Source organism: Venustampulla echinocandica, assembly GCF_003357145.1.
Source record: "Venustampulla echinocandica strain BP 5553 chromosome Unknown scaffold_6, whole genome shotgun sequence".
Classification (NCBI taxonomy): domain Eukaryota; kingdom Fungi; phylum Ascomycota; class Leotiomycetes; order Helotiales; family Pleuroascaceae; genus Venustampulla; species Venustampulla echinocandica.
In genome coordinates, this window is record NW_022474211.1 from 1,000,367 (window position 1) to 1,027,851 (window position 27,485).

Below are 27,485 nucleotides of genomic sequence, written 5' to 3' on the forward strand. Positions count from 1 at the left end.
TAGGAGCAAGTCTTGCGGTTCAACCCGTGGTCAGGTTGTGGTGGTAGAGCTACCCCTGTCTTACTTTCGCGCTAGTGTGCTTTGGAGGCAGCGACGAGGCGCGTTCAACCTCAAGGACAACCTCCATGCAAAGCTCCCAACTCTAATTCCGAAACCACAACATATTCCTCCAAGCCTATCTCGATAATACCTCCGCCTTCTTACCTTAACCTAGAAGCGAATATGGCGATGTTCAGTCAAAATCCGCTGATGAACGGTCCAAATTACTCTTTCAACCAAGCTCCAGCAACAGCTTCAGATGGCCACAAGCAACATGGATTCTACCCGTACGAGTAATTCCCATCACTCTATCTAGCATTTACTGACTCTCCCTTTAGATACACCGACAATGGAGGCTCCACACTCGCGATCTCTGGTGCCGACTTCACAATAATGGCGGGTGACACACGTTCAACATCAGGATACAGCATCAACACCAGATACAAGCCCAAAGTTTTCAAGATTGGCGGAACCACTGCATCTCAGAATGATGCCACTATTGTGCTGTCAGTAGTGGGATTCGCAGCCGATGGGGAAGCACTGAAGGAGCGTCTGGATGCGGTGGTCAAGATGTACCGATACCAACACGGCAAGCCCATGAGCGTTAAGGCATGTGCGCAGCGATTATCTACGATACTTTACGGAAAGCGTTTCTTCCCATACTACGTTACTGCTATCCTCGGGGGCTTGGATGAGGAAGGGAAGGGGGTTGTGTATTCGTATGATCCCGTGGGCAGCTACGAGCGAGAGATGTGCAGGGCAGCGGGCGCAGCAGCAAGTCTGATCATGCCGTTCCTTGACAACCAAGTCAATTTCAAGAACCAATACGAGCCAGAGAGTGGAGCCGGCCATGAGTTACAAGAACGAGAGAAGATTCCGTTACCAAGGGGAGAGGTGGAGGATTTGGTCAAGGATGCTTTTGATAGTGCGGTTGAGAGACATATTGAGGTTGGAGATGGACTTCAGATGATGATCGTCACGAAGGATGGAATTGAGGAGAGATATCTACCCCTCAAGAAGGATTAGAGAGGGAGGATTTGGATTGCCAGTTTGTAATACTAGAGGGAGCACAATGGTACTCAGGCAGGTTGATTGATCGTCAAAACTAAACTTGTCGAAGAGTTATCCTCATTGCCCTCATCTTGATATCATTTATTAAATACTGGTCCATCCAGCTAACGTTGAACACTTCTCCCTACATTACCTCATACGGCATGTAGAATCTTACATCCCACGTGATAGCTCATGTGAGAACCGTTTACAGCTCACGTGCCAGAAATACTCAATCCAAAACTACCTAGGTACCTAAAGGTACCTACCTAGTAGGATCAATGCCAACATGACCAACATGACCAGCATAACGAACAATTCCACCGGCACAACACTTCCGTAACCCTAACGTAGTGCTTACATCAGTTCCCCCAAATAGTCATAATTCTACACTAGGACTATTTTATCCTTCCAAAACGGGAATGCCAAGAAAAAGTCCAAAGATCCTTGCTTCCTGTTCTGTTCCGCCTCCGTTTTTAGTGGATGTGACGAACTTGGAAAGTTCTGGTACGTGGTTTGTATCTTTCAAGATACGGAAGACGGTCCCGGGCATTGACGGGTCCCGGGGCGGGTAGATATCGTCTTTGAAACATTTGTCGTAGCAATGTTCCATTGCTATTTTTGAGATCGGCTAGCATTACGGGGTGTTTCTCAAGGTGTCTCTTAGGTGATAAAGAATTCGGGCTTAAATTTGCCCATGCAAGCTCTGCGATGCGCTTAGTTATGAAACGAGGCATCAAAGTTGGCTATTTCGAGGGCATTTGTTTTGTGGTAGTACCCTGAGCGTATTAGAAAACGGAAGTCCCAGAAATTTTCTTGTACACCTTAAAAGAGGGACTTCAAGATCATCAAATCCGTGTCAATATTATGCGTCCCCAGTTCCTGAAATATAAAAATCTTTCCGAGAAAAGTTGAAGACACAAACTAGTCAAACCCCTTCATTTTATCGGGTTTTCGGAACAAACCTTCAAAGAAACTCAGTCATCTAGGAAGAATGGCAATAAGCCATTGGTCTCCCTGTCCGGCCCTGCCTTGTATGCCAGCAAGTATGGATGGCTCCCTACTGCCCATTGTGTGTAGCTCGCCAGGCGTCAAACAGTGCCTTCTCCATATCGAACAGTCGCTCGTGAGTGTAGTATTATTCCAAAACTCTTAGGATAACCCCATATCTGGCAATACGGAAGTCATTAAAGGTAGGATGTTGCTCACTTGCTCAGAAATTTGAGTAGAATCGCCACATAGAACGGGCCGCTTATGAGTATTATCATCTAGAAGGTGAGTTGGACGTCATGTCGTGAAGTGCTTCTAGAATACCAAAGCCATTGGTCCCTCTAGTGTTTAACGGATTCGTCCGAAATATATATCGATCGTATCGCGTCGACTTAGGCCATGATGTGCTTCGAGGATGGCATAACAGTTGCCGTTCGTTGATGTCAATGCTAAAGGATCAAAGTAGTTGTTAGCTCTTGTGGCACACACTCTCACCGCAAATATCGACCACGCTCACGGACGCCCGGGAAATATACGACCGACGCAAACATGGCAAGTGGCGATGATGGAAAGCATGAAACCCAACCGTAGGAAAGCGAGAAAAGAAAACTCAACCTTGTCACCTCCAGGAGGGGAAATAACCCAAAGGTAGAGGCCAGTTCTTCGGTTCTGGAGGAAGAATAACCATGGATTTCCTGGTTGCGTACCCAAAACCACCATGTCTTCAGGATTATGTGTGCGGTGTGAAGGTATTTCAATGGGTTGGAAAGTAATTTATAACTAGCAGCTTCCAGTATGGTTTGAAGCATCGGGAGGAGCACTACCTAGCTTGATGCGTTCCTACCTAACCCTTAGGCACTGTGGCGAGCCGGTGACCACAAAGCCATTAAGCTAGCACCAACGAGCGAGTTCTGTTCATCATATGGATAGACTCGGAGGATTGATGATTGGGCGGTTATGGTATTTGATGTACACTATCTCAGCCGTCCGTAGACTTGACAGGGGCATTTCGTGAAACCGAGTTCGGCACGGAGCATTAGGGTAAAACTAAAGCAGCCGTAGCAAGAAGCGGGAGATGCCAGGTGGCAGTCGCAACAAATTCCACTATGCACAATAGTTGTAAATTCTACCAGCGAATTTTATACAATACTGGAAGAATGCGTAGAGGCAAGCACACCAAAATCTTCAGAATTTGAATCGCACTTGCCGGTTCAAAAGCCGTAGGGAATTCGTTATCTAGAGGAGCAGCAGGATGATAGCTTGAATTGGCAAGATGTAAGGCTTGACTTGTCTGCCTTCTCTTTGATTTGTGGCAAACTGCTTAGATACCCCCCACGCGTTGGATAGGTCAGTCCGGGGGAGTGGAGTCAAACAACTACCCCTGCCCGAGGAACGGATAAAAAGGGACAGAGTCTTATTAACTGATAGACCGGCGAGTGAGCTGGACATCCCCCCTTTTTGAGCAACATCTCCAGGACACGCATGGGCCCCATGTGAAGCCATCGGGGTGGCTCAGCGGTCTAGACCGCTCTATCCTCAATTATTCGATGGGTACATGCAAGGTAAAGCGGTAAAGATGAATTTGCCAAATATGAACCACATACGAAGAACGAAAATGCGGAAATGCTGAGTTGGCAGCGAGACTGTAGTAAACTAGTAGTTCTCCTTAACTTCGAAGAGAGCGGCGGAGAAACAGCTAGCTATGAATAAGAAACTTAGTCTTCGCGGACCAGCCATCGGCCGGAAGACAACGGCAGCAAAAAGCATCCTATTATGCAGACTGCTAGCAGGGTTTTGGGGCTAAGATCGGATTACACTAGATAAAACCAAGGAAGAGAGAGACACGCCGCGGGATTGCACAGTCTATGTCTACGCACCTGACTATGCGTAGTACAGTAGTATCAGTTATCATTATGCTGGTATATCGCATGTCACAAAACTCGAAAGTGCAAGGCAAGTGCGGGTGCGTTATGCCACTGGTTCCTCGCAAGCCGTTCACCTGTCACTTGAAGGTTTTGAACAGCAAATCGCCAAATAGCGCCTGAGGGAGGAAACTAGCACGGCGGAGAAAGTCGCTATGAGGTACGTTCGTAGGGCGTGTGTGGATGTTGGGCCTGCATCCAGAACCTAGTTGTAGACCGCCAACTTAAACCAGACTCTCGTACATGGTGACGTGCCCAGCTGCTGTAAAAGCTGCATTAGTGGCGAACGACTGCGGTTTTGCGTTGAAGATGGGGTTTGCGGATCAGCGCACAGTTCCCTGTCGTTGGTAGCAGGTAATGTGCACAGGTACCAAGGTACCTGCTCGAGGAGCCACACGTGTGGCTGGTGGCTCGCGAGAATTGGGACTTCATTCGACATCGACATTCAATCCTTGCGAGCAAACCTCCCCCACCTCGTACCCAGGACCAAGCTTTTTCTGAGTATTTTAAAACGATGAATCACTAATTTCTCTCTATCAGTCTCAACGCTGCTAGAGACTGCTCGCAATCTCCATCGCCACTGAGCCTTCTCGCGTTGAGTCGCCACCAAACCCCACTTGTCAACTTCCAAGGTCACCGCTCTTAGTCGATCCTGTCTTAAACACAACTGGCTTTTGATAGTCCTAGTGGAGCTCATCCAGGCTGTAGAAGGTGTTGGGATAGATTAGCCAGGATACGCGGCAGAATACGCCAAAGAATTGCCACGACTGGTCTCTATTCATGCAATAGCCGCTTCTTAGCAATAGCCTAACATTTCTTGTAACTCGACGCCTATGTATGCACATGGCCACTCACACGCTTTGCGCATGGTAATCGTTTCCACGGGCGGAGTGCGGCTCTCGAGGCCATTCGCCACATATTTATGACCTTGGAACAGAAATATTAAGGATCGTGGATCGAAACAAGTGACGGAGACGGGTTTATCGCCGATAGTCACCCACTAGGATTTGGAGTTTTGGAATTTGGTATATTCGGTGTAGGAGGAGTCCTTTTTACTTTGGGATTTCTCATCAGACCACGCTCTTTACCTCGTCTATCTGAGGCTCGGACTCATCAACTCGAGAGATTGATGTTTTCCGCGGTACTTAGCTAGGACAGTAGAGCACCTAGCCACGCCAGAAACGGGCATCCGGTTGAATTGAATACGACTGTCAAAGCCACGTATGTGGTGTATTCCTTGCGCTCGGCTCCTAGCTCTGTACAGAGTAACCATAACACTTCACCTACGAAGTGGCGTGGCAACAGCATCTCTTCCACGCCAGGATATTGTGGCCTCCAGGGGCACCACAGACTGAGAACATGTCGGCATACAATCGCGGTGAGCAGAATAGCGTGTACTAGAGGTCTAAAGAATGCAGGGCGCGTTTCGTTGCCAGCAGCAAATTAGCCCCGAGGCTCCAGAAGCTGGTGTGCGGATTGATTGTTTATTGCGGCTGGGTTGGCCTTGGTACATCCAACACAACTGGGAATGATCTAATAATCCAGAACTCCAGACCTTTTTTTGCCACAGGGCGGGTTTCCCGGTAGCCTCTGGTTCCCTGGTGGCGTGTGCTAGGCGATCGAATTTTACAAAATCCCATATTATTCCTTGGGCACCTCGCTGTGTAAAGCAGCGCCACACCCACAATTCCCATGTCTGGCATCCCGTCGCCCCCAGTCCTTACTAGGCCACCCCCTTCCCGCGCTGGTCAGCGCCATGGCGACATACTGCTGAGCACCAAGGCATACAAGAAGCACCCATTGAGGGGTCCTTCAGGCTCGTTTCCTCACAAACTTGTTGCAGTGGAGTCGTGGACCCCTACCGGAACACGGCGATTATCACCACTGCTTTTGGGTACTGGCACTTTGTCCTTGTACATGTACCGCCATTGCCACAATGCCCACTCCCCGTGCTGTGTTCTAGGACTCTGTTCGTTCCCTACCTTGTTACTCACTTGCTCCTCGACCCGCAGAAAGGGCCTATTCTTTTTCTTATGCCCCACGATCGACGTGAATTGCATGTACTTATTCAACTGTCCTGCACTCCTGCTGCTGGTTGTATATTCCCCCCAGCCACTGAATGCGGCTTGGGCTTGCCTTTTTGTCACTTCGTTCGTGATTTACCTAGGTACCCGACAGAGGAGGGCGACCACCAATTCTTTCTTCCCAAGTCTATTATCTCTTCTCCCAGCTTCTTTGCCATAATCAAATATTTCGTTAATCGGAGGCATTGGCGTACTTTCTACAAGCTACAGCTACGAGTCCACGAGAGCCAGACATTCTAATTTATTGTTGGCTGGCAAAAGTCTGTCTGCCAGGTCACATAGCTTAACCCCCATATCTTGTCAGTACCCAATCATCGCATCAAGGTCGATCCTGACGGAGGAAACTGCGGCACTGACAGACTGCACACCCCAGCTAGGGCCCAAAACCCCCCATCCACCATTACTAGCAACCTTCTTCTGCTCTATCAACGTCCGTACCTTTTTCCAACACTCATTGTCTATCTTTCTAAACTCTCTAGATATCTATCTATACATAGCCCATTTACTTTCCCTGGCGGCGCCGAGAGTTGCTCCTTCCCCTTTCGAATCCACATCTGGGCTTGTCGAACCCTGCGCTCTGCACTCCCCGCATTTTGGATTATCTTCCAAAGGCACCACTCATATTTCTTCGATCTCCCCAACTACTAGGGCAGTTTATGTCTGGCCTCGACAGTCTTGCCAACATCTGTTATAGTTGCCACTGCTAAAGGCGCAGCTCCCTGTGGATTAAAGTAGAAGCAACCTCTAAAAGGTGTGGCTGAACCACTTCTCCTTTCTTCCTAAAGACAGTTGCTTCTTGTTCGAGGGCTGGTATTCTACGTGTCATCCCTTTCCATATACTTGTGTAAACAATGGCTTTCTTCCGTACATGAGTCTTACCTTCTAAAATATTCGCTGACATGTCCTTTTTCTTGGTGCAGTTTTGGAGACCGCTACCCATCATACACGAAGAATTCATGAGCGACCAAGCATCCGGGATGCGTGGCGGCGATTTTCCAGAAAGTTCACAAGGTGCCAGATCAAATGTATCACATCCAACATCAGGTCCCTCCGACATGGACCCAAGAAAAGCACAAGGCTCAATGTCTCAATCTAAAGATTCACGGACTAGCTACTTGCCCAGCCAGTCTTTCCATTCTCAGCAACATGTCCCCCAGCAAAGGCCAGACGCCTTCATGTTACCAGGGCTTGCAGGGGCGTTGCCAGACATATCCCACCACAACTACGGCAATTTCCCTCAGCAAGGACAGATTCCCAACCAATCTCCTTCCGGGCTTGTCTATCCAATGCAAAATATGACCCAATTTGTTGGCTCGCCTATCCCGAATCAGCCAAATGTAGCTTACGCTGCACTCTATCAAGGCCAACTCCAGGGCATATATCCTACAGACCAGACGCCATCAACGCAACAACTACAGCCGGCGGCCGCTGGCGGCCAGAATTTCCAGGGTGGATACATTGCGCAACATCAGCAACCGAGCTCTCAGTATTTTCTACAACCTCATCAATATGGCTCCCAGGATCAGATATACTCTGGGAATTCGACAACCGCGCAAGATAGAATGAGAAATGACTTTTCTAGAGAAAGTAGGCAACAGCCGGGTAGCGAATACATGAGGGCCAGTCCCAGTTCTAGTGGACCTGCAAGATCCGGTAGCATAGGTAAATCAAGCGTGTCTTTGTGTGAAATAACCCCGCTTACAAAATACGTAGCTTCCAGCCCTGGCAAGTCCTCAGTCGTACGTGGCCCACCACGAAAGCCACGCCAAAGCGGTAAGCCCTCGATGTAGTGACTCTAAAATGAAATCTAAGCTAACGATCCGGGTTTGTAGGTCATGCTATTTGGATCGGTAATCTCCCTCCTCAAACAGATTTGATGAATCTTGTTTTCCATGTGTGCAAGGAAACGCCAGAACTAGAGTCTCTCTTCCTCATTTCGAAGAGCAACTGCGCGTTTGCGAATTTTAGAGATGAAGCAGCCTGCATTGCAGCCCAGGCGAAGATCCACGATTCTCGGTTTCAATCTGTTCGACTAGTGAGTCGTTTGCGGAGAGGATCGGTGGGAGCAGTGGCTGGTTTGGCTGCTCCTTCTGGCCCCGCAGCTTTAACTCCGCCTAATAACCCCGTCGTTGCACGCACACCTTCTCCCGAGGATGAAACGACCCTGAAAGAACCAAGCTTAGAGGTCGATGGCGAGAAGTCAGGTACTGGAGAAGGTTCATTGGCTAAAGATAGGTTCTTTATTGTGAAGAGTCTTACAGTTGAAGATCTAGAGTTGAGTGTCCGCAATGGGATATGGGCAACCCAGTCACACAATGAAGAGACACTGAACAAGGCTTATCAAGTAGGCTCTTACCGACTAGGATAATCTCACAATACGTTAACAATTACTTAGGCGGCAGAGAATGTATACTTGATATTTTCAGCAAACAAGTCAGGCGAATATTTTGGGTATGCACGGATGACCTCCCTAATCAATGACGACCCCGATGCTGCGATCGAATTTGCACCGAAACCTCAATCCGTCGAGGACCCGGACCTTCCGAAGGCAATACCTACCCCCGCGACCGAATTTGCACCGAAAGGCCGAATTATCGATGATTCAGCTCGAGGCACAATTTTTTGGGAGGTTGAACGAGATGAGGATGAAGAGGAGGGCGCAGACAACAGAAGCGACCACGGAGACCTGGAGGCTCCAGCTTCGAAATCGTGGGGTAAACCGTTCAAGATTGAGTGGATGTCAACGACGCGGCTCCCTTTTTACCGAACTAGAGGCCTACGTAACCCGTGGAACTCTAATCGCGAGGTCAAGATTGCCCGAGATGGGACTGAGCTAGAAACTTCCGTTGGACGAGGTTTATTGGGACTATTCCACCTGATGCCAAGCCCAGCTGTACCACAAATGCAGGCCACCTCTGTGCCCATGATGGGAGGTCTTCCGCATATGCAAAATTTTTAGTGATTTAAGCCCGGAGCAAGACTTGGGCGTTGAGGGTCTAGGCAGATGGCAAATGGTAGTGTCTGGGGGATTGGTATGGACTAGGGTTTTATTAGGAATCGCAATAAAGATCTCACTTCTTTAAGACGCTATTTTCCAAAAATGCAGCAGGAAACTCTTCACCGTAACTAGGAGCATCTGGTAATGAGCGATACATTTACTGACACCCGTGTCATAAAGCTCATCAATGACGGAAGGCATGTGTCAGGTAGACGTTTTTCAATGTTGCCCGGTTTTTTGCATTACTCGCATGATCAAGGCCGCTTTAGTTCATATAGCTCATGTAACTAGAGCTACATTTACTTGGTTCCTCGAATTTAGTACGGGGAAAATGCTTGTGGCAAAACGGGGTCACTTTGCCCCCCCTTTTAAGCACAAGCGAGGTATAGAGCACGGCCACATAGCACTCAATCCCTGTTAGCCAGCCCGGGCCCTTTTTAAATCCGGCGACTGCCGGCTTCTGGGCACGGGGAGTGCCACAAGTGCTCAATTAAGGAATTGTTGAATACAACCGAAGATTCAAAGGTTTCCGGAGTGGCGTGGCCTGCTAGGCGGCAAAGATATCTCCCGTTCTGTGGGCTTGGCTTTCTATAGGAAGACGTTTTCGTTTTGTCGATTGGATTATAATAAGTATGGAAAATGGCAAACCTTTAGAAATATTTAGTAAAGGGACCTACAAATCTCTAGGAGACTTAGCTAGAAAGTGAAATTTGAAACTAGGAGTTGATCAATGATTGTTAATTTTCTTAGGTAGATGTACAACTTAAGGCATGTACTACGTATCTATCTGGGTAGGCATTTGCGTTAGTAAGCTCTTGCCCAAGACCGTATTTTCTTTCTGCTAAAAGTATCAAGTAGAAAGTGCCCTATTCTTCCCAAATTACCGAATGTTTGGGACTTCCCTATTCTCCCAAAACTCTCGGGGCGAATTATTGCGGGCGTACCCGAGACTTTTAGACCTGCTCTAATTCGCAGCGGCTCAAGATTTTGAGAAAAAGATTTCAGGTCCGTAACCATAATTTGACGAACCGCCAATATGAAATTGAATATTCGAATATTAAATCGAATTATGCAGCATAGTAGTACAGTGTGTGCAGGTAATGTCTGTTTGCGGTGAAATCCATTTTGTGGCTCGTGATTGGACGGAAATGTTTGGTTGTCCTTGAAATGGGGAAGAACCGAAAATGCGTGCTAATACAACTCCGGTGGAATCCAGGAAGAGCTTTTGGTTTTGCAGGGAATATTCTGGGAGCTTCACTTTGATGCCAGCGATTATTTCGATATATGGTTAAAGGGGGGGATGGGGGGATGACGTAAGTGACTTGGTGGACATTGATTGGATGGAATGTTCTAGTATGTTGTAGCACATCCCTGAATATTATGACGACCAGACTCTTTGGTGGCTTTCCATTGGTAGAATATTCTAGGTTTGGAGGTGTTGCGATATGGCACGATTTATTGCGGCGTGACATATCAATGATGTAAACCACAATTGGCTCTTAGAAGTCACTAGAATCCAATAACATGTATATATTCAGGACTCGGATCCTCTAAATGGCTCTCCTCTCACCAGGAAACCAACAAACAAAGCTTTTCAGCTCTATGCAGTCATACCGTGCACTCACACGCCTACCAATCCAACAAGCATCAAGAAGACTTATCAGACCGAAAACGGCACGCAAAATGTCTCTCTGGCCACGATCAGCTCTCTCTTCCGAGCCATCCTTCGGCTCTCTCTTCCGCCTCCTCGATGAATTTGATAACTACCATGGCGGAAGCGTGAGCGGAAAGGTGGCTCTTCCCAAAGGCTTTAACCCAAAGTTCGACATCAAGGAGAACAAGGGCGACTACGAACTCCACGGCGAACTTCCCGGCGTTGACCAAAAGAATGTCAACATCGAATTCACAGACGCCAACACCCTAACCATCCGCGGCCACGTTGAGCGGTCTTACGAAGAGGGTACTCCTCCCAAAGGTTCCATCGAGGGGCCCAGCCGCGCCGGCGCTATCGAGGGCAAGAAACCACACAAGGCAACAGTTGAGGATGAAGGAGGTTCCGCCGTCCAGCAAACAACCCAACAACAGGCGGTGCAAAAGCAGCCTGAGACGAGCGGGGCCGGGAAAATCTGGGTTTCCGAGCGTAGCGTTGGTGACTTCTCCCGCTCGTTCAGTTTCCCAGACCGCGTCGACCAGGACCACGTCCACGCTTCGATGAAGAATGGCATCCTCAGCGTTGTCGTGCCGAAGGCCAAGAAGGCCGAGGCCCGGAAGATTCCTATCTCGTAAACCATCATCGACCACTATTATGACAAGTGGGAGATTTTGCTAGCATGACTTGATGAAATTGGCAGCGGTGTTTGGTCTTTTCGAAAGGGTTTATAATGGATGGATGGGAAAGCGAAGATGGGCATTGTGGAATATTGGAGGGAATGGAATGAAATTAGTAGCACCTTGACTTCTTGCTCGTTGCTTTACCGCATGGTAGTAAATAAAACCAAATCTAAGTTCAAAAAATATCTTGATCTTCAACTTGCTCGTGTGACAATATGGAATGGTGACTTACTAAAACCGGATTGAAAATATCTCCAGCCTCTGGATACGACACCGGTGGGGTGGTAATTTAGACCCATTGTCGCTGCCTGTGTGTTCTCCCATACCACCTGACTATGATTCCTCATTCTCGTTTGACACAAAGGGCGGCATGACGCTCGCCATGAGTCTCCACAGAACGTGTGCTAGATTTTCCATTTGCTGCGGTAGCATATTCTACCATTCCAGTTTCTCTAGCCCCGCTTCTGTATGGAAGCAAACGTAATCATAATTTCCCACATCCTTAGACTCCAAGCAAGACCATGATTTCCCCTTTTCATTTAGAGAGTCCCATCATCTCCCGTAACGCCATTCAATGCAATTCGGATGCCCTAAATCATGATTCAAAACCTCTCCTTCATTCTCGACGCCACCGTTCTTAGGTTTCCATATACCTTCCCAGGTGGACTTCCTAAAATCAAACTACAAATTGCCTCCCTGGCAATATGGATATTCTTGACTGTTGAAGCTTAGAGTTAGCAATTACTTTGAGAACATAGAGGTGGCAGAAGGGGGCCACATACATCCACCTAGAATATGAATCTTCGAATCCGCAAGCACCACCCTAGTCCGGCTCGCATTCTCAATGGCAAACTTCGTCTTGCCGTCCTTCCCCGCGATACGACCTATCGCGCGCCCAAGGTGCTCGCCCTGCAGCGTTTTTACGTCTTTCACCTCGAATGTCTCAATGTACAACTCGTCCATTCGAAGTAAGGCGATGGCGTCGTCGACGTCGAAGCCTAAACTGAAAGCTTTCACAAAATCTGCGCCTTGTTGAAGGGCCCCATTACTCGTGGTATATTTTGAAGTCCGAAGCTCGACTGCGCGAGTCTTAATATTCATGCGGACTTGGAGTTTTAGGTGTTCAACGAGAGGAGCTAAACAAATGTTCGTCAGTTTTTGTGGCCGAAATTTACCTTACAAAGAAAACACGGGTTTGCTCCTACATATCATCTTTGGCCATGCCGCCTTGAGGGGTGACATTCGGTGGGGTGGGATAAGGACTTTGCGGATTTCGATTCTTGATGGTCCTTCTGTGTTCTTAGCTGGTGCAAATCTTGGTCGTCCTTCTTCGTCGATGTTCATTTCTGTGTCTGCTCCTTCTGTGGCTAGCTGAACAACTTCCATTGCTGAGGTGGTTGCCTCGGGGGCGTCTAGTAATAACTCATCATCTTGGCCTGCTTGGCTATTAGAAACTGATCTCGAAAGTAATGATGAGGGAATTGTGTTCATACTTTCCATAGGTAATGGCACATTCGCGGCCTCCGCCAACTCTTCAGGGCGCCTCGACAGCGCTGTTGGGGCGGGCATTTTTGTTGCGGACAGACCCCTTTATCAATAATATATCTGGTCCTAGTCTTCTTGTCGATATGTAATTGTTGAACAGGAGAGCTGCTGGGTAAGAGCTGGGAGCAAAAGAGCAAAAATTGGCAGTTGTCGTGTAGTGGGGATAAATATTTTTATCGCGGAATATAATTCGGTCGATAAGTGAAGTTAAGATGGTCCGTGCGCTCATGCGAGCTCTGCAATCGCTATCGCGTATTCCGCAAACCTCGAAACTTCTGGTTCGCGTTCGGAAAACTGGGCGAGCCAAGGAGATCGTCATTGTGCTTTATCTCTCTGCTTTTCTACTTATTCTGCCCACTCGCCCACAACACTGCTATTACGGAACGGTCCTCGACTCTCGCGGCTCTCAACAGTCTGCGAACAGTCGAAATGTGCTGCAGGTTATGTCTGCAATGAAACGCCGGCTGTGGTCTCATTTATGGGATCCTGGTAGCCATTTCCTCGCGTTGAATTCGAAGAGCTACAGAGGCAGAGGCCCTGCTGTAGGCTCAGTGTCGGCATTTTCTCACACATCAAGACGAGGGTTTTCTTACGCCAGGCCGAGATTATCCTGTAATTTATCGCAGAACTCATCGACACTCAGAAGTTCTGCTGCTCGCGATCTCCTCCTCGATATCGGCCGAAGTGAGAGGACGGCATATCATTCAGCTCTATCTTCTACATCACACGTTAAAAAGTCTTTATATTCGACATCGATACCACCTGGGCGATCAATTACCTCAATAACTCGACAAACATGGCGTCGAGAAATACACTCGACTAGTCGACGGCGAAAAGCAGCGATAGCGAAAAGGAATAAGAGCTCTACAACCAATGGCCAAACCGGCCAAAAATACCCTCAAAATGGCAACCAATCCTCCAAAAGTCCTCCCCCGACGAATAAATCCGAGCTCCCAAAAGAGGACCTTACGCCACCGACTTCACATCACTACATCCATCTCCCTCACCTCCCTCGAATGCCACATCGACCGACGAAGGAGGAGCTGCTTGCAGCAGCGACTGGGTTCTGGTCACGATTAAAGGTCCGCTTTAAGTGGTTCTCAATCAGAAGTGTGAGACCCTGGAATGTCGATGATTGGAGCGCTTTCGTTTCGTGGTTTGTAGTTGGGAATATCGTTTGGGTTTTAGTAGGAACTACAACCTTCTTCTCCCTAGTGATATTCTCTATTAATACTGTGTTTGCGCAAGGTACGTGGCTCCCCTGGTGTGCCGTAATATTTAACTAATCCACGACACAGAAACGTTAGCCAGATGGATAGGAGACTATCTGACTCATTCAGCCGGAGTTAAGGTCGTTTTCGAATCTGCCATTGTACCAAAATGGAATGATGGCGTTATTACATTCCATAATGTCTTTGTCTCGAGACGGCCGGGTCAGGGAAAGGCTAAAGTGAGCAAAGGCTCATCCGTGAATGCTGCAGCTGCGGCTGCTGCTGAGAGACAAGCGGAGTTAGGAGGCCACGGCGAGGAAGAGGATACCAACTATACCCAGTTTGACTTGACTATTGGGACTGTCAATGTCACATTATCATTTGTCAAATGGTGGAATGGCAAGGGGCTTCTGCGAGACGTGGAGGTTAAAGGGGTCCGAGGAGTTGTTGACAGGACTTCGGTGCATTGGGGCAACGAATATGTTGACCCCAGGACATTCCGCCATGAGCACCACCCGGGCGATTTCGAGATAGATTCCTTCAAGATGGAAAATCTTCTCGTCACCGTACTTCAGCCGAATGGGTTTAGGCCATTCTCCGTCAGCATATTCTCTTGTGAGCTGCCTCGGCTCCGGAAGCAGTGGCTATTCTACGACTTTTTGTCCGCAAGTAATATGTCAGGGGCGTTTGATGGATCTTTATTTACCATCCACCCCCGTCAAATGCACGGTTTTGCGGGTGTCCACTACGAAGACGAAGGGGAAGCTAGTCCCTGGAAGAAACAAAGCCGACTTCGAATCGATGGCTTGAAGATCGATCACTTAAACAGAGGGGTGGAGGGCCTGTTTGGCTGGATCCGTGAAGGAAATGTGGATATTGTCGCCGATGTCATGTTCCCGGTAGAAACCGACGACAGTATCGCAAAAGTCGTATCTGACTTTTACGATCGGATGGAAGCTACTGTGACCTCGAATCGGTACATGCACATCCTCGAAAAGCCCAATACCACCGACTCCGATGTCCCGGAGGACACTGACGCTTTCAAAGCAAGTCAAAAACGAGACGAGGACAAACGGTACCTCGTCATGGACCTCCGCGTCCATCTAAACGACGTTAGAGCTGCCGTCCCTCTCTTCACCGGCGATCTATCATACATAAACCAGGCCCTAATCCGGCCCATCGTCGCATACATCAACTCCCGCAGGACATTCATCCCCATAAACTGCCGGATCGTGAAACGCACTAGCGAATTTGACGGCAGCTGGACGATCTTCGACAGCGGATTAATGGAAGACTTATCGGTGGAGTCGTACGAAGCCTTTGCGAAAGACGTAGTGGATACGCAGCAGCGGATGCGGCGGCTGAAGAAGGTGGGATTCTGGTCAATTTCCCTAGCAATTCAGGCGCTGTTCATGGGCCTGGCGGGGAATATTGCTTGAGCTAATACACGGCGGCGCTATTATTACGACTCTTCTCCCTCTTTTTCTCTCTCTGTTAACGATATCTATAATACATTTGGGGCCGGCACTGTAGAATAGGGATAGCGAGCGGGTATGGTGTTTTTTTCAGGTTCGGCGCTGGACTGAGGTATGAGGTATATTAGCATACGAAGGCGTTCAGGGGTCGAGATGGCCAAAAGTTCATTGTACTGTACGAAGTTAAGCGTCGTATATAGATGTTCAGTCGATGTATGATAGAGGCACACATCTCCAATCATGAATTTATGATGTATAGTTTTGTATATATCACTCCTTTGACGGATTGGTACTTGCTTCCTAGATTATACGTAATTGAATATATTCATGTATCTAACGATTATTCAATACGCTTGCTCACACTCATGAACCCCAATTAACATCCATAACCACCTTTTTCCAATCCTAGACGTATCCCGCGCACTATTTATATACAGGAAATTTTTGATTACAGAAGGTTTTGAATAGGTACGCCGAAAGGTCATGAACATCACGACTTTCTTTTGAACACGACCGAGAAATAAAAACCATGCATCATCCCTTGGCTGCCTTGAGCTCTGTTGCGGGGTAAATGCTGTCTTCATTTCCGAAGAGCTCTTGATCTCCCTTGCCGCCAAGGACCATAAACTCCGCGGGATCACGGCTCTTGGAAGGGGTGTCTTCATGTTTGGCTTTAATTGTTCCGTTAGACGATCCATTGGCAGCCATATTGTTGACTTTGTTTTGTGATAATTTCACATTTGGGTTCTTAACATATACCTTGACTGGGTCTTGGTTAGGTTCAACGTCGATGACTTTGGATATCTTAACATCATTAATGCTAGCGAGCAATGTCCGCTCTCTTGCCAGCTTTCTCTTGCTGAAATCGAGGCCGGCGATTCCTCCAACGAGCCCGTCTGTGCTGTCGTTGACATTTATTGGCTTCTGAGTAGTCCAAGGGTGTTCCAGGCAGTCGTCGATGGTGTAGCGCTTGTCGACGTCCACCGTTAACATCCTGTCGATGAGATCCAGAGCGGGATCGCCTACAGAGTCCCAATATGGTGAGGGATAGTCGAACTTGCCCAGCTTAATCTGCTGTGTGAGTGTATAGGGGTTCGACCGCGAGTAGAGTTCATCAGAAAATGGAGGGAAGCCACAGAGACAGATATATAGGACAACTCCTAAAGACCAGACGTCGACTGCACGGGTATAGCGTCGATGCTTGCTGTCTTCGAGGATCTCAGGGGCAACATAGCTTGGGGTGCCGCATAATGTTGTAGTAAATGATTCCTCTCCAATGATCTTGGCTAGCCCGAAGTCGGCCAGTTTCACATGGAGATTCTTGTCCGTGAGGAGGATATTCTCGGGTTTGATATCGCGATGAACAATGGCTCGGTCATGCTATACATTATTAGCGCCGAAAAAACAAAGCTTCACCGCAAACTTACTAGATATTTCGTTCCATGGAATAATTGGATAAAGACCTTTCGGGTTTCCGCCTCGGTCAACTTCTGCTTCATAATAATCCAGTTGAACAATTCTCCTTCAGCAGCAAGCTCCAATACCAAATAAACGGCGTCTGGCTCATCAAATGTGTCTTTTAAACATAGCACATTAGGGTGGCTAACGCTCATTAGCACAGCAATCTCTTGCTGCAACCCTTCCGTTTTCGACCGTTCTTCGACACCTGGTTGTTTTGTAAAGACCTTGACGGCATACCGCTGCCCAGTTGTTTTCTCGACACACAAGAATACCTCTGCAAAATGCCCCTTCCCAAGTTTCTCGAGAAGAGTGTATTTTTGCAGGAAAACGCTCGTGCCTCGACTCTTTGGGTATCTAAACACGAACCGGGCTCCATCTAGAACTGTGATCTCATCTTGGTCTTGTAGCTCCCGACGTTTATTGCGGCCGAGCATAGCCTCATTAATGAATGTGCCATTACTCGATAGATCCTCAACAACGGCTACCGTTTCACCATCTTTCTGCTCCGTAAAGATAAGGCAATGTCTATTTGACACTATTGGATCATCGATCATCAGATCTATAAGCTTGGAATTAGTTTTGAATCTCTAGTATAGTTCTCCAGTCACTTACCGCACTCTGGATGCCGGCCTACTAGATAGCCCCCTGAAGCAACACCCTTGGTCTTCAACTCCTCATCAGGATTCTCACCCTTTCCCAACGGTCGTTTACGACCAGCGCTGTCCTTTTCGGAGGACTTCTTGGAATCCGACGAGGTGCATGTGGTGCTCTTGTTAAGGACAAGAGATTTGCCGTATTTTGGGTCTAATGGAACCAAGTAACCCCAGACTCCGTCCTCTTCCTCATCAATATCATCTGAAAACATGGCAGGATGGATGTACTGTGAAAACGCTTGTGTATCTTGCGGTGGGGATGATAAGCCTGCTCCGTCAACTAGTGAGTTGTTATCCATAGGGCGATGGTGCAGTTGGCTTGGCCGACCTTCAGGGGGCGTGGCCGTGGCCTCTTTGTATGCTTCGGTCGAGGAACTAGCATCATGGGTAAGAGGAGAAGGAAGCTGTTGTTTTTTCGATATTGGGGTCGTTGGAGCTTGGGACAGCCGCTCCGAGCGTCGAGGTTTCTTGGAGGACAAATCTTCTGCAGCTCCGGCCTATGGTCGCATTTATTAGCCTCATGGAACTACATATTCGCGCAAGGCATCACAATTCAAATACATACCCGGCCTCGTTTCAATTGACTCTTCTCCCCGCGTGGAGCCATCTTCCCTAGGGGGTGCTCGCAGCTCCCACCGAATCAGGGAGCTAGCTATGAGCAAACGCGGAGAAGCTCACGAGATGTTGGGTGCAAAGCGAGTTCGCGAATGGCCGGGCAAAAACCTTATAGCTAGGGAAACAAAACGGAAACAAGGTTCGACAGATATTGTTCAAGCTCGAGTCGATAAAATCGGCAGTTCGGAGGTTGAGGTTGAGGAGGCCATGGATTATAGGCAGGCGGTGGGGCGGAGTAAGCCTCAGGAGGCTATCCAGGATTCGACACAAGCGAAGGCTGAGAAATCCAGGTTGGAACGTCTCTTTGGATGACGATGAAGAAACAGGTTGTGAGCGCCCTTGCAGGATGGAGTGAGCACCGAGAGCCTATTGTTTTCTTCAAATGCACAGCACAAGCGGGTTCTCTCCAAAGGACACGGCAAAGCTAGGTTTACGGCATAATATATAGAGGTAGACCCTCAAGTTACGTTGGCCTATCAGGTGTCATTTTCTGCTACTGTCACTAGACTATTCAGATTTATTGGAACACACAGCGCAGTAGCTTTGATTGGATGCGCATCGACGGTCAACTGCATAGCTTTCACCTCACGCTCGAGCGCGTATCGCGTCTCCGGTGCCTCGTGACCCAGCCGCCTGACCAGCCTTTGAGATCGCTCTCTAAGTAGAGCGACCATGTACGGAAATAGCAGAAGACTGATGTATGTCCAGGTGCAACCTCCGAGTATTGTCACCATCCCCAGTGATCCGCTAAATCATATCCTAGAGTGTCGCGTTAGGAGTCCCAAATGCCCTCGGGAAGCCACACTGTCCAGTACACAAGCCGGACTAACTCCGCGTTTTGGGCCGTGGCCAAGGTTATCCAAGGACATCCGTTGCAGCCATATAATTCTTATGACGGAGCAGCTTTCCTCAACTATCAAATCTGCTTTTGCGCTTGATGCCTTGAACTTGTGGCGAACTTGAAGCGCCTCGGTCAGAGGCAAGCCCTGCCATTACCCTCTCCGCTGCACTTTTTTGACTCGGCTTCCCTCCGATCCCAGGTGTGACACTCCGACTAAGCGATTCTCCAGATATAGATGACGACACGAAATCCACAGTTTCTCTTCTCCCTCCAGTCTTCTCTTCCTCCTTGCGCTTCAGGATCTTCTGCTGGCTCTTCGCAAGTTCCTCTTTGTATGCGTACTCGGGAAAGGCCACCGGATCCCATATATCCTTGGACAAAGTTGTTGAATACTGCCCAACTTCGTCGATGTCTGAAAAATCCATGAGCTTTTGCATTAGGCTTGGATTCTTAACAGCCGATGACCTGGCAAGCTTCTCATTGAAATGGACGCCCTGCCTCTTCAACTCGAGAAAATGTTTGAACTTCGCATTGGTACTCGCAACAGGGGAACCTGGTGGGGAGGCAGGAATATCGTAATTAGGAGTCGTTGGTAATGTGAGATCTCTCAGCAGAGCTCGGTTTGCGGAGTAGGGAGATTGTGGCGCGGTTCGAGGTTCCTGATCATCATCCATAAGCTCCGGTAGCCCACCAGCCATATCTGTTGGAATAGTAGGGCCTAAGACGGGCGCATCTTGGGGCACATCAGGCTCGGCTTGACGCGTTAGAGGTTCGTGATGTTTGCTAGATTCTTTCTTCTCTAGCGCCTCTTTTTCCTGGTGTATTTCTTGAGTGCGTTAGATCCCATAATAGTAGTGGAACAGGAGGTTCATTACACACCATCTCGAATACCATTCCAACCATAGGATGTTGAAGCATGTACTCCCTATATCTGCGCTGTTAGTTACTGGTTCAGGGTTCAATAATGACGATATATTCAAACATACCTCATCGACATTTTGATCAGTGCCCCCATTTAAATTATCCTCCTCATCACTACTTCCGTAACTGACCAACGCTGCCATTACGAATGGGTGTGGACACAAAATTGACTACGAGCCTGCGAATGTTGTATAAAACAACAAAAATGTAGCTCTCTCGCTCGAGGCCGCGCCAATCTCAGGCGGTGGCCGATTAGCCTCGCTTACCTAAGGTACTCCATACTCGCATCCCCTGCGCCACAATACCTCCTAATCCAATCAACGCAGTTACACGCCTTTCAAGCTTACAACTACGAAGTAGTCAAAGGCAGCGGTAGCAAGCTCCTGACCACGCCGTGGCAAAACAATTTAGTCGAGGATACTACGTGCTCAAGTACCAGTAGTAAGTAAGTGCGCCCATGAACAAATCTGCCCTATTCGGGCTTTGGCTATCACCGCGCTTCGAGTTTGCCAGAAGGTCGACAACGGCGAATTAGGACCTTGTACAGCCGTCAAGGGTTATATAGGTACGAAATACAAATACACAACAGCTAACCTCCACGATGATAGAACCAATAGATGTTAACTTCCCAGTCTTCGCCGATGGAATGAAGAATAGCTTCTCAGATCAAAGGTCTAGTAAGCATAGGGGCCATAATAACTCCAGTGCCTGGCCCTTCAAGAATACCTTTTTGAGCATACGTAGCTAAAGGTCTTCGAAACCACTCGGGATCTGTTCTCCTTCGAACCAAGCACGAGCAGTCTGAGCAAATAACAATGGTGCTTGCCTATTCCAAGGATGCCTCATAAGCGGATGAGTGACCGCGATAGTCTCTACATTCTTCTCCCTCCCAATATCCATCAGTTTTCGAGCATCCTCTAAACGATCACTCGACGGGAGAATCCCACTCTTCCCAGCGGCAACAATAAGTGTTCGCGCAGGCCAGGGAGAGGGCCAGGTTGTTTCAATCATTGGCGGAACAACTTGGCGACATAACTCGATTGAACATGGACCCGAATGACCAAGATCAGTACCGTCCATTAGCCATTTTATCAAAGCGCTAGGAACTAGTTTCGTAATTCGATTCTCTGCCCAAAAGCCGTATGGAAGAAACGACGCAAAATTTGTCCGTGGGTATTTAGCAAAGCCCGAGACGAAAGCGGTGTTAACAACTTCTGGGTGGGATGTTATAAATTCAACAGCGACGTTCGCACCTAGGCTGTGGCCAATGATATGTGCTTTTCCGCCGTGGGCATGCTTGCGAATCAGTCTTTCAAGAAGACGCGAGGAGTATTCGGCTGAGAATGGAGTCACGTTCCGTGACAGGCCATGGCCAGGTAAGTCTGGAACGAGCAGATGATATGAGTCGGCGAGATGTGGCACAACAAGGTCCCAGTTTAGGCCTGAAGTACAGGCGCCGTGAATAAGAACCACGGTAGATCTCCCCGATGGGTTGTGCTCTGTGTAGTGCAGTAGTACTTGGTCAAGCCCATCGTCGGGAACGGGCATTTGAGGAGTGGGTTGACGAGATGAGAGGAAGACGCGCAAGAAGACCAAGAGCAGGAGTAGAATAGGCTTGGCATCTACAACTTCGATTTAGATTGTAACAGGAGTATCGCCAGTGAGGACAAAATTTAATACTCTTAGCCTGGTATCCAAGTATGTTGACAGTACCTTGGTGGTTGTTATGGTGGTTGGTGTTGGCGACAAGGGGTTCGCAGTCGAAGGGAATAACCAGCCACCGCTCAGGCGGGCGTGGAGTGCGGTACAGGGTGTGGCGGCCTCAGGCCAGCAGGTAGTATACATATTGGGAAAGTTAACAAACGCTCTATACCTAAGGTAGGCATACAAAGCTCACTCCGGGTGTATAAAAACAATGTTTAAAAAAAAACAAATTGAATAGAGTGGGACTCGAACCCACGCCACATTACGTGACCAGGAAATGTAGTTAAGATATACCTTAACCTGGCGCCATAACCATCTCGGCCATCTATCCATTGTTTATGTGTGTGAAATGAGTAAATTCTTACTTATATCATACCTCACCAACCAAACCGAATTTTAGCCACCCAGTCACATAGGAGCTCAAATACCTGGAAACACGCCTGGGTGACTTTGTCCTGCGAGACAGCTCATCGCACGATTAAATAAAAGAAAGAATTTTACATGCAATAGCCCTAACAGTGTTACCAATTTTTATGCGTTGTGACAAGTCCAATGCCAATGTCTTGGCGAATCTAGTCTAGCGCGGCTGGTGAAGCTGCTGGGGTGTTGGAGCTTCCGCGTCGAGCTCCTGCCTGAGCTGCCGCGACCTCCAACATCTATCTCATCGTCTTCAACTAACCTGACAACACCACAATCTTTCTCAAAGCCTTCCGCACTGCCCATTTTCAGAACCAGCAATCAGATACTACTATCATGAACCATCTTCCGCAAGCCTGGGGTCGGGTGGGTCCATCAACCCCGAAAGCCTGGTCTCACCTTGCTAACCATCATTTAGCCCAGAGACGATGTGTATGGCCCCTATGACAGTTCATATCTACAAAACAATGGTCCAAATCAACATACCCAACAACCTATCGTCACCGGCACCTCGGTAATAGCTCTCAAATTCAAGGATGGTGTTGTGATTGCAGCAGATAATCTAGGTACGTCAACTTGTCCAACCATCTGTTATCTTCTCAGGACATGCTAACACGAGTAACATGATAGCTTCATATGGATCCCTTGCGCGCTTCACGAATGTCAAGCGTCTTCGGAAGTTTGCTGACACCTCCGTTGTTGGATTTGGCGGCGATGTATCGGATATGCAATACCTAGACCGACTTCTCAACTCACTTGACATTGACGAAGCATACAGCTCAGCTGGCGACACACTCAATGCCCACAACCTTCACACATACCTATCCAAAGTTCTCTACAAGCGCCGATCCGACTTCAACCCGTTGTGGAATCAGTTATTAGTTGCGGGGTTAGATGGCGAGGACATGCCGTTCCTAGCAAGCGCAGACTTGCTCGGTACGACATTCAGTTCCCCCAGTTTGGCCACTGGTTTTGGCGCACACTTGGCACAGCCAATCTTGAGGAAAGTTGCGCCAGATGAGGAGACTGCTGCAAAGCTGTCAAAGGAGGACGCCGTGCAGTCGGTGAAGGAGTGTATGAAGGTGCTGTTCTACAGGGATGCAAGAAGTTTGGACAAGTACTCTATCGCAGTGATCACCAAGGAAGGTATTGATCTGAAGGAGGATGAGAAGTTGGAGCAGCAGAGCTGGGCATTGTAAGATCTCCCCTCAATCTTTTGGACGAAACAATCTAACAAAAACTTAGTGCGGACAAAATCCGGGGTTATGGAACCCAAGTCAACTGAGTTGCTCATACTTCCTTGTAATATTAGAAAATCAATGATATGAGGCATGCCCAAGTCCACTCGTGTTATTTTCGCGTTATTCTACCTGCCGGAAAATGAGACAAGCAGGAATCCACGAGTCTGCATCGCATTTATTGCAACCCCTTCGATCATTAAATTAGATTCAAACTCCCTTAATTTCTGGCCATCTTAGATATCCCACTCTAAGGAATTATCATATTTGCGGCCGGCTACCCTTTCTGCGGAGCTTGGAAGCAGCAATCTAAGTACCTATTATCTAGAGAGGCTTCCGGGTGAAACTACAATCCTCAAAACTACCTAAGTTTACCTGGTTCTTGCCCTTACTTTCGATGGTTCTGGTTTCTGAGAATTCAAGCATAGAAACCTCGCTGGCCCCAACCCGGACCCAAATGATACTCTACTAGTTTGTATTGTTTGTGTTAGATCCTATATTAGCCCCTCGGCTTCTGGCAGTAGTCACTTCGGCGCAGCACGTGGGATATAACTTTATTTAAATGCTACCCTGGGTAATGAGGGTTCGATCGAGATTGCACGCAAATACAAAATGGAAAATCGAATTCTGTAAAAGTTAGTTTAATACCTGGCATGTCGAGCATATTAGCATGTCTACAAAGTAATGTTCGCGCTATGCACCAAAATAGATTTCAGTACTCTTGTACGACGTACTTTCGCAGCAAGATTTCCAGTAAGCGAATGCGGAGAGTTGGATCTTCGAAGGATCCTGGTATTCCCCTGCATGGAGCCCCGAGCTGCGACATGATTCTCCCATGATTCGTTTTCTCCCTATATTATACGATTGATCGCGCAGCTTAACTCGGCAGAAGCGCAATGCTCCGCTGAATTCCATGAAACCCCTCTCCGCGATAATCCACCCCTGACGACCAACCTACCGCTTGCCAAGCCAGTTCATCCGAAGAAGCACAAACGAGACGGCGCCTTCTTGAATGTCAGAGCTGGGAGAGGTCCCTTGTTACTACAGCAGAAGGAGGTGTGATCGGTGACTGGTATGCAGACGGCAAGGCAAAAGGCTGAAGCGCAAGGTCGGAAAGCTAAGGTAGGGAGGCTTCTTTAGCTACTGGTGCTTCAAGAGCAGATCGAGAGACAATGTTCCGAATGCGAAATACTAACATTTCGGTGTAACAGCTTGCCAACTCATACCATGAGCTACTGGAGTTAGTACATCCGTCCCCAGCCATAAATTAGCAGATGCTAACTGATCTTCTGTGCAGAGAGTTCTCGTCGAAAGACCTCCGGACGGTTGGAAACTATACACTCGGGCGTCTGATCGGAAAGGGTTCATTTGGCAAGGTCTATTTAGCTACGCATAAGCTCACGAATGGCTCAAAAGTATGTTTTAGGAGACAATGAGTGGCAGAATTATTCCAGCTGACGACGTAGGTTGTCCTCAAATCCGCCAATAAAGATGACTCGAATCTGGCCCGAGAAATACACCACCATCGGCAATTCCTTCACCCTCATATTGCGCGCCTATACGAAGTTATAGTTACGGAAAGTCTGGTATGGTTGGTGTTGGAATACTGTCCAGGTATGCAGCATCTAATGAAGAGCAAACAACTTGGACTAATGAAGCTCTGGTTACAGGTGATGAATTGTATAACTACCTATTGGCACATGGACCATTACCCGTGGAAAAGGTACAGAGGATTTTCACGCAGCTGGTTGGAGCCGTTACATATGTCCACAACTCTGCATGCGTTCACCGAGACCTGAAGCTCGAAAACATCCTCCTCGATAAGAACGAGAATGTCAAGCTTGTCGACTTCGGCTTTACCAGGGAATACGAGGGCAAGGCGAGCTATCTACAAACATTCTGTGGCACTGTCTGCTATAGCGCCCCAGAGATGCTGAAAGGGGAGAAGTATGCTGGCGAAAAGGTCGATGTTTGGAGCTTGGGGGTTATCTTATACGCCCTTCTCTGCGGCGAACTCCCTTTTGATGACGACGACGACAACATCACGAGGACCAAGATTCTAAGCACTGAACCTAAATGGCCCGATCATATTACACCCGATGCTCGTTCGTTATTGGGGATATTGCTTTCGAAAAGACCGCTGCTCCGCCCAGCATTATCTGATATCTTGACGCATCCATTCCTCGGGGACTACGCGCCACAGCAACAAGCTATTCTCAAAATCCAACAGCCCGCTCCTTTTACTACACCCCTAGAGAAAGAGACATTGCAGCGAATGCGCAGCGCTGGAGTTGACATTGACCAAGTCATTGAAAACGTATTAGCCCGACGGTGTGATGCCCTAGCTGGGTGGTGGTCTCTCCTTATCGAAAAAGAAGAACGGAAGCAAGTGCGCAGAGAACGGAAACGAAGGGAGAGAGAGGCCGAAAATCGAGCTTCCCGCAGACTGAGCGGAGCAAGCAGTCGACTTGAGCGAATGGCACCGATGTTAACAGGCGTCGACGAAGAGGGCAAAGAAATCAAGCTCAGTGACCCCCCACGGAGTAGGGGTAGAAAAGAGCGGCGTAGTGCTCATTATCCGGAGCTCATCCTCACTGATCTCCCCGGACTACCTGAGAATTCTCAGTTAGATTCTCCAGATGTAGCCAGTCCACCACCTCCAATCGAAAAGGACTCGGTACGATCAGCAAGCTCTTCCCGGCAACGAAGGCCTATCCCGCCGCCAAAGGAGGGAACCATTCGAGGTGCTCGGTCTCGAGGCAGTACACTACAGCTTGTGACAAATAATGACCTATTATCTCCGCATGCTAACGGGGTAGCACCGAGACCTCAAAGACGGAAACACCAACATGCATTCATTAACCACTTGGCTCATTGGAAGCATTGGATTCTGGACAATGCAAAGCGTGCTAGGTCTCCGGGCAAACGGAGTCGCTCCACGCCAGATCTTCATCAAAAGTCGGCCAACAGTTCCAAGCCAGGTACGAAGGATGCCAGTCCCCGACCTGCCACTTCCAAAACCCCCCCTCAGAGCAGGCCTTCACCGCAACCTGGGCCACAAAGTCTTCCACAAGTTACTCGTATATATACTACACCTACAAATAAACGGCATTCCCTCTCGCCTGCTCCTTTAACACCTCGCTCCACCTATCGAAGACCTAGCAGTGGCCTCCGGGGACGGAAATCAACATCCTCGTCCGTATCTTCGATTCGGACCGTCCATCATCATCATCACACGCACTCCAAGGCCTCATCCACATCATCCAACGGTTCGGGATCCATGAGCAAAGTTTCTGTCCCTACACGCAGCCCACACCACTCCGTAAAAGTCCTTCCAGCAACTCCAACCACGAGTGCCTTCCCCTCCAACATCCGTGTCGTTCGCCAACCCCCTATATCTACGTTCAACGAAGGCGCTTCCTGGAATAACACCGGCGGTCTTGTCTTCGCCAAACGCAAGAAAAACCTCTTCAAGGGCCCCATGCTGCACACATCTCCAAGCCCTAGCGGGGTTGGTAGCAGTAGTGGAACCGGTAGAGCGAGTAGCCATAGCCGTAGCGCGAGCCTAGCGGGGCGAAGAAGCGGCGAAATAATTGAAGAGGAGGATGAGGATGACATTGAGGAGGTGGATGCGTTTAGCCCTATCATCGGACCTGGCATGGTGGAAGAGACTTTCTTCCCTGAGGGCGAAACACCACTCCCAACGCCAAAGGTTCCTTGAGAAACGCAACGTCCTTGTAATGACGGTATATATTTGTACGAGCGAAAGCCTTCTTGTGATTAAGTTGTGATGTTTTGAAACGGCTTTTTTTGTCTGGTACCACGACAGGTACTACGATTTTTGTATTTTCTTTAGCCAGCGTTGCAGTATTATTTTTTGCCCTTGCTGAGTTTCTCCAGTGGTTGCGGTGAAAGTGAATCTCTCACTCGCCCGCTTGTTTTGTAGGGTAGATTTAGGTTGTTTCCTCTGGGTGGTGAGAACATAAAGAT

General features: G+C 48.4%; 10 protein-coding genes across 10 annotated transcripts; 6 read left to right on the forward strand and 4 right to left on the reverse strand.

Annotated features, from left to right (window-relative positions):
• Positions 1 to 222: 222 nt before the first annotated feature.
• Positions 223 to 1,065, forward strand: BP5553_07740 (Proteasome component C5; the record flags this gene model as incomplete). Its single annotated transcript, XM_032016363.1, has 2 exons — positions 223 to 326; positions 378 to 1,065. 2 exons carry the CDS (start codon positions 223 to 225, stop codon positions 1,063 to 1,065), a joined length of 792 nt encoding a protein of 263 aa, XP_031867594.1.
• A 5,976-nt stretch (positions 1,066 to 7,041) lies between these two features.
• BP5553_07741 (RNA-binding, RBD) lies at positions 7,042 to 9,044 on the forward strand (the record flags this gene model as incomplete). Its single annotated transcript, XM_032016364.1, has 4 exons — positions 7,042 to 7,747; positions 7,799 to 7,858; positions 7,918 to 8,429; positions 8,481 to 9,044. 4 exons carry the CDS (start codon positions 7,042 to 7,044, stop codon positions 9,042 to 9,044), a joined length of 1,842 nt encoding a protein of 613 aa, XP_031867595.1.
• A 1,593-nt stretch (positions 9,045 to 10,637) lies between these two features.
• Positions 10,638 to 11,369, forward strand: BP5553_07742 (uncharacterized protein; the record flags this gene model as incomplete). Its single annotated transcript, XM_032016365.1, has 1 exon — positions 10,638 to 11,369. One exon carries the CDS (start codon positions 10,638 to 10,640, stop codon positions 11,367 to 11,369), a length of 732 nt encoding a protein of 243 aa, XP_031867596.1.
• A 584-nt stretch (positions 11,370 to 11,953) lies between these two features.
• On the reverse strand, positions 11,954 to 12,983 carry BP5553_07743 (Eukaryotic type KH-domain (KH-domain type I); the record flags this gene model as incomplete). The annotated part of the gene is made up of 5 exons (XM_032016366.1): positions 11,954 to 12,004; positions 12,068 to 12,132; positions 12,197 to 12,550; positions 12,620 to 12,850; positions 12,908 to 12,983. 5 exons carry the CDS (start codon positions 12,981 to 12,983, stop codon positions 11,954 to 11,956), a joined length of 777 nt encoding a protein of 258 aa, XP_031867597.1.
• A 188-nt stretch (positions 12,984 to 13,171) lies between these two features.
• Positions 13,172 to 15,609, forward strand: BP5553_07744 (Uncharacterized protein; the record flags this gene model as incomplete). The annotated part of the gene is made up of 2 exons (XM_032016367.1): positions 13,172 to 14,207; positions 14,258 to 15,609. 2 exons carry the CDS (start codon positions 13,172 to 13,174, stop codon positions 15,607 to 15,609), a joined length of 2,388 nt encoding a protein of 795 aa, XP_031867598.1.
• A 570-nt stretch (positions 15,610 to 16,179) lies between these two features.
• On the reverse strand, positions 16,180 to 18,366 carry BP5553_07745 (putative calcium protein kinase type II delta chain; the record flags this gene model as incomplete). The annotated part of the gene is made up of 4 exons (XM_032016368.1): positions 16,180 to 17,025; positions 17,073 to 17,665; positions 17,719 to 18,256; positions 18,325 to 18,366. 4 exons carry the CDS (start codon positions 18,364 to 18,366, stop codon positions 16,180 to 16,182), a joined length of 2,019 nt encoding a protein of 672 aa, XP_031867599.1.
• A 917-nt stretch (positions 18,367 to 19,283) lies between these two features.
• Positions 19,284 to 20,279, reverse strand: BP5553_07746 (HCNGP-domain-containing protein; the record flags this gene model as incomplete). Its single annotated transcript, XM_032016369.1, has 3 exons — positions 19,284 to 20,041; positions 20,095 to 20,140; positions 20,202 to 20,279. 3 exons carry the CDS (start codon positions 20,277 to 20,279, stop codon positions 19,284 to 19,286), a joined length of 882 nt encoding a protein of 293 aa, XP_031867600.1.
• Positions 20,280 to 20,880: 601 nt separating this feature from the next.
• BP5553_07747 (uncharacterized protein) lies at positions 20,881 to 21,684 on the reverse strand (the record flags this gene model as incomplete). Its single annotated transcript, XM_032016370.1, has 1 exon — positions 20,881 to 21,684. One exon carries the CDS (start codon positions 21,682 to 21,684, stop codon positions 20,881 to 20,883), a length of 804 nt encoding a protein of 267 aa, XP_031867601.1.
• Positions 21,685 to 22,593: 909 nt separating this feature from the next.
• Positions 22,594 to 23,542, forward strand: BP5553_07748 (Proteasome subunit beta type; the record flags this gene model as incomplete). Its single annotated transcript, XM_032016371.1, has 4 exons — positions 22,594 to 22,623; positions 22,676 to 22,823; positions 22,888 to 23,452; positions 23,503 to 23,542. The coding sequence occupies 4 exons, from the start codon at positions 22,594 to 22,596 to the stop codon at positions 23,540 to 23,542; spliced, it is 783 nt and encodes a 260-aa protein (XP_031867602.1).
• Positions 23,543 to 24,569: 1,027 nt separating this feature from the next.
• BP5553_07749 (Kinase-like protein) lies at positions 24,570 to 27,216 on the forward strand (the record flags this gene model as incomplete). Its single annotated transcript, XM_032016372.1, has 5 exons — positions 24,570 to 24,617; positions 24,707 to 24,735; positions 24,793 to 24,910; positions 24,962 to 25,109; positions 25,166 to 27,216. 5 exons carry the CDS (start codon positions 24,570 to 24,572, stop codon positions 27,214 to 27,216), a joined length of 2,394 nt encoding a protein of 797 aa, XP_031867603.1.
• Positions 27,217 to 27,485: the final 269 nt, after the last annotated feature.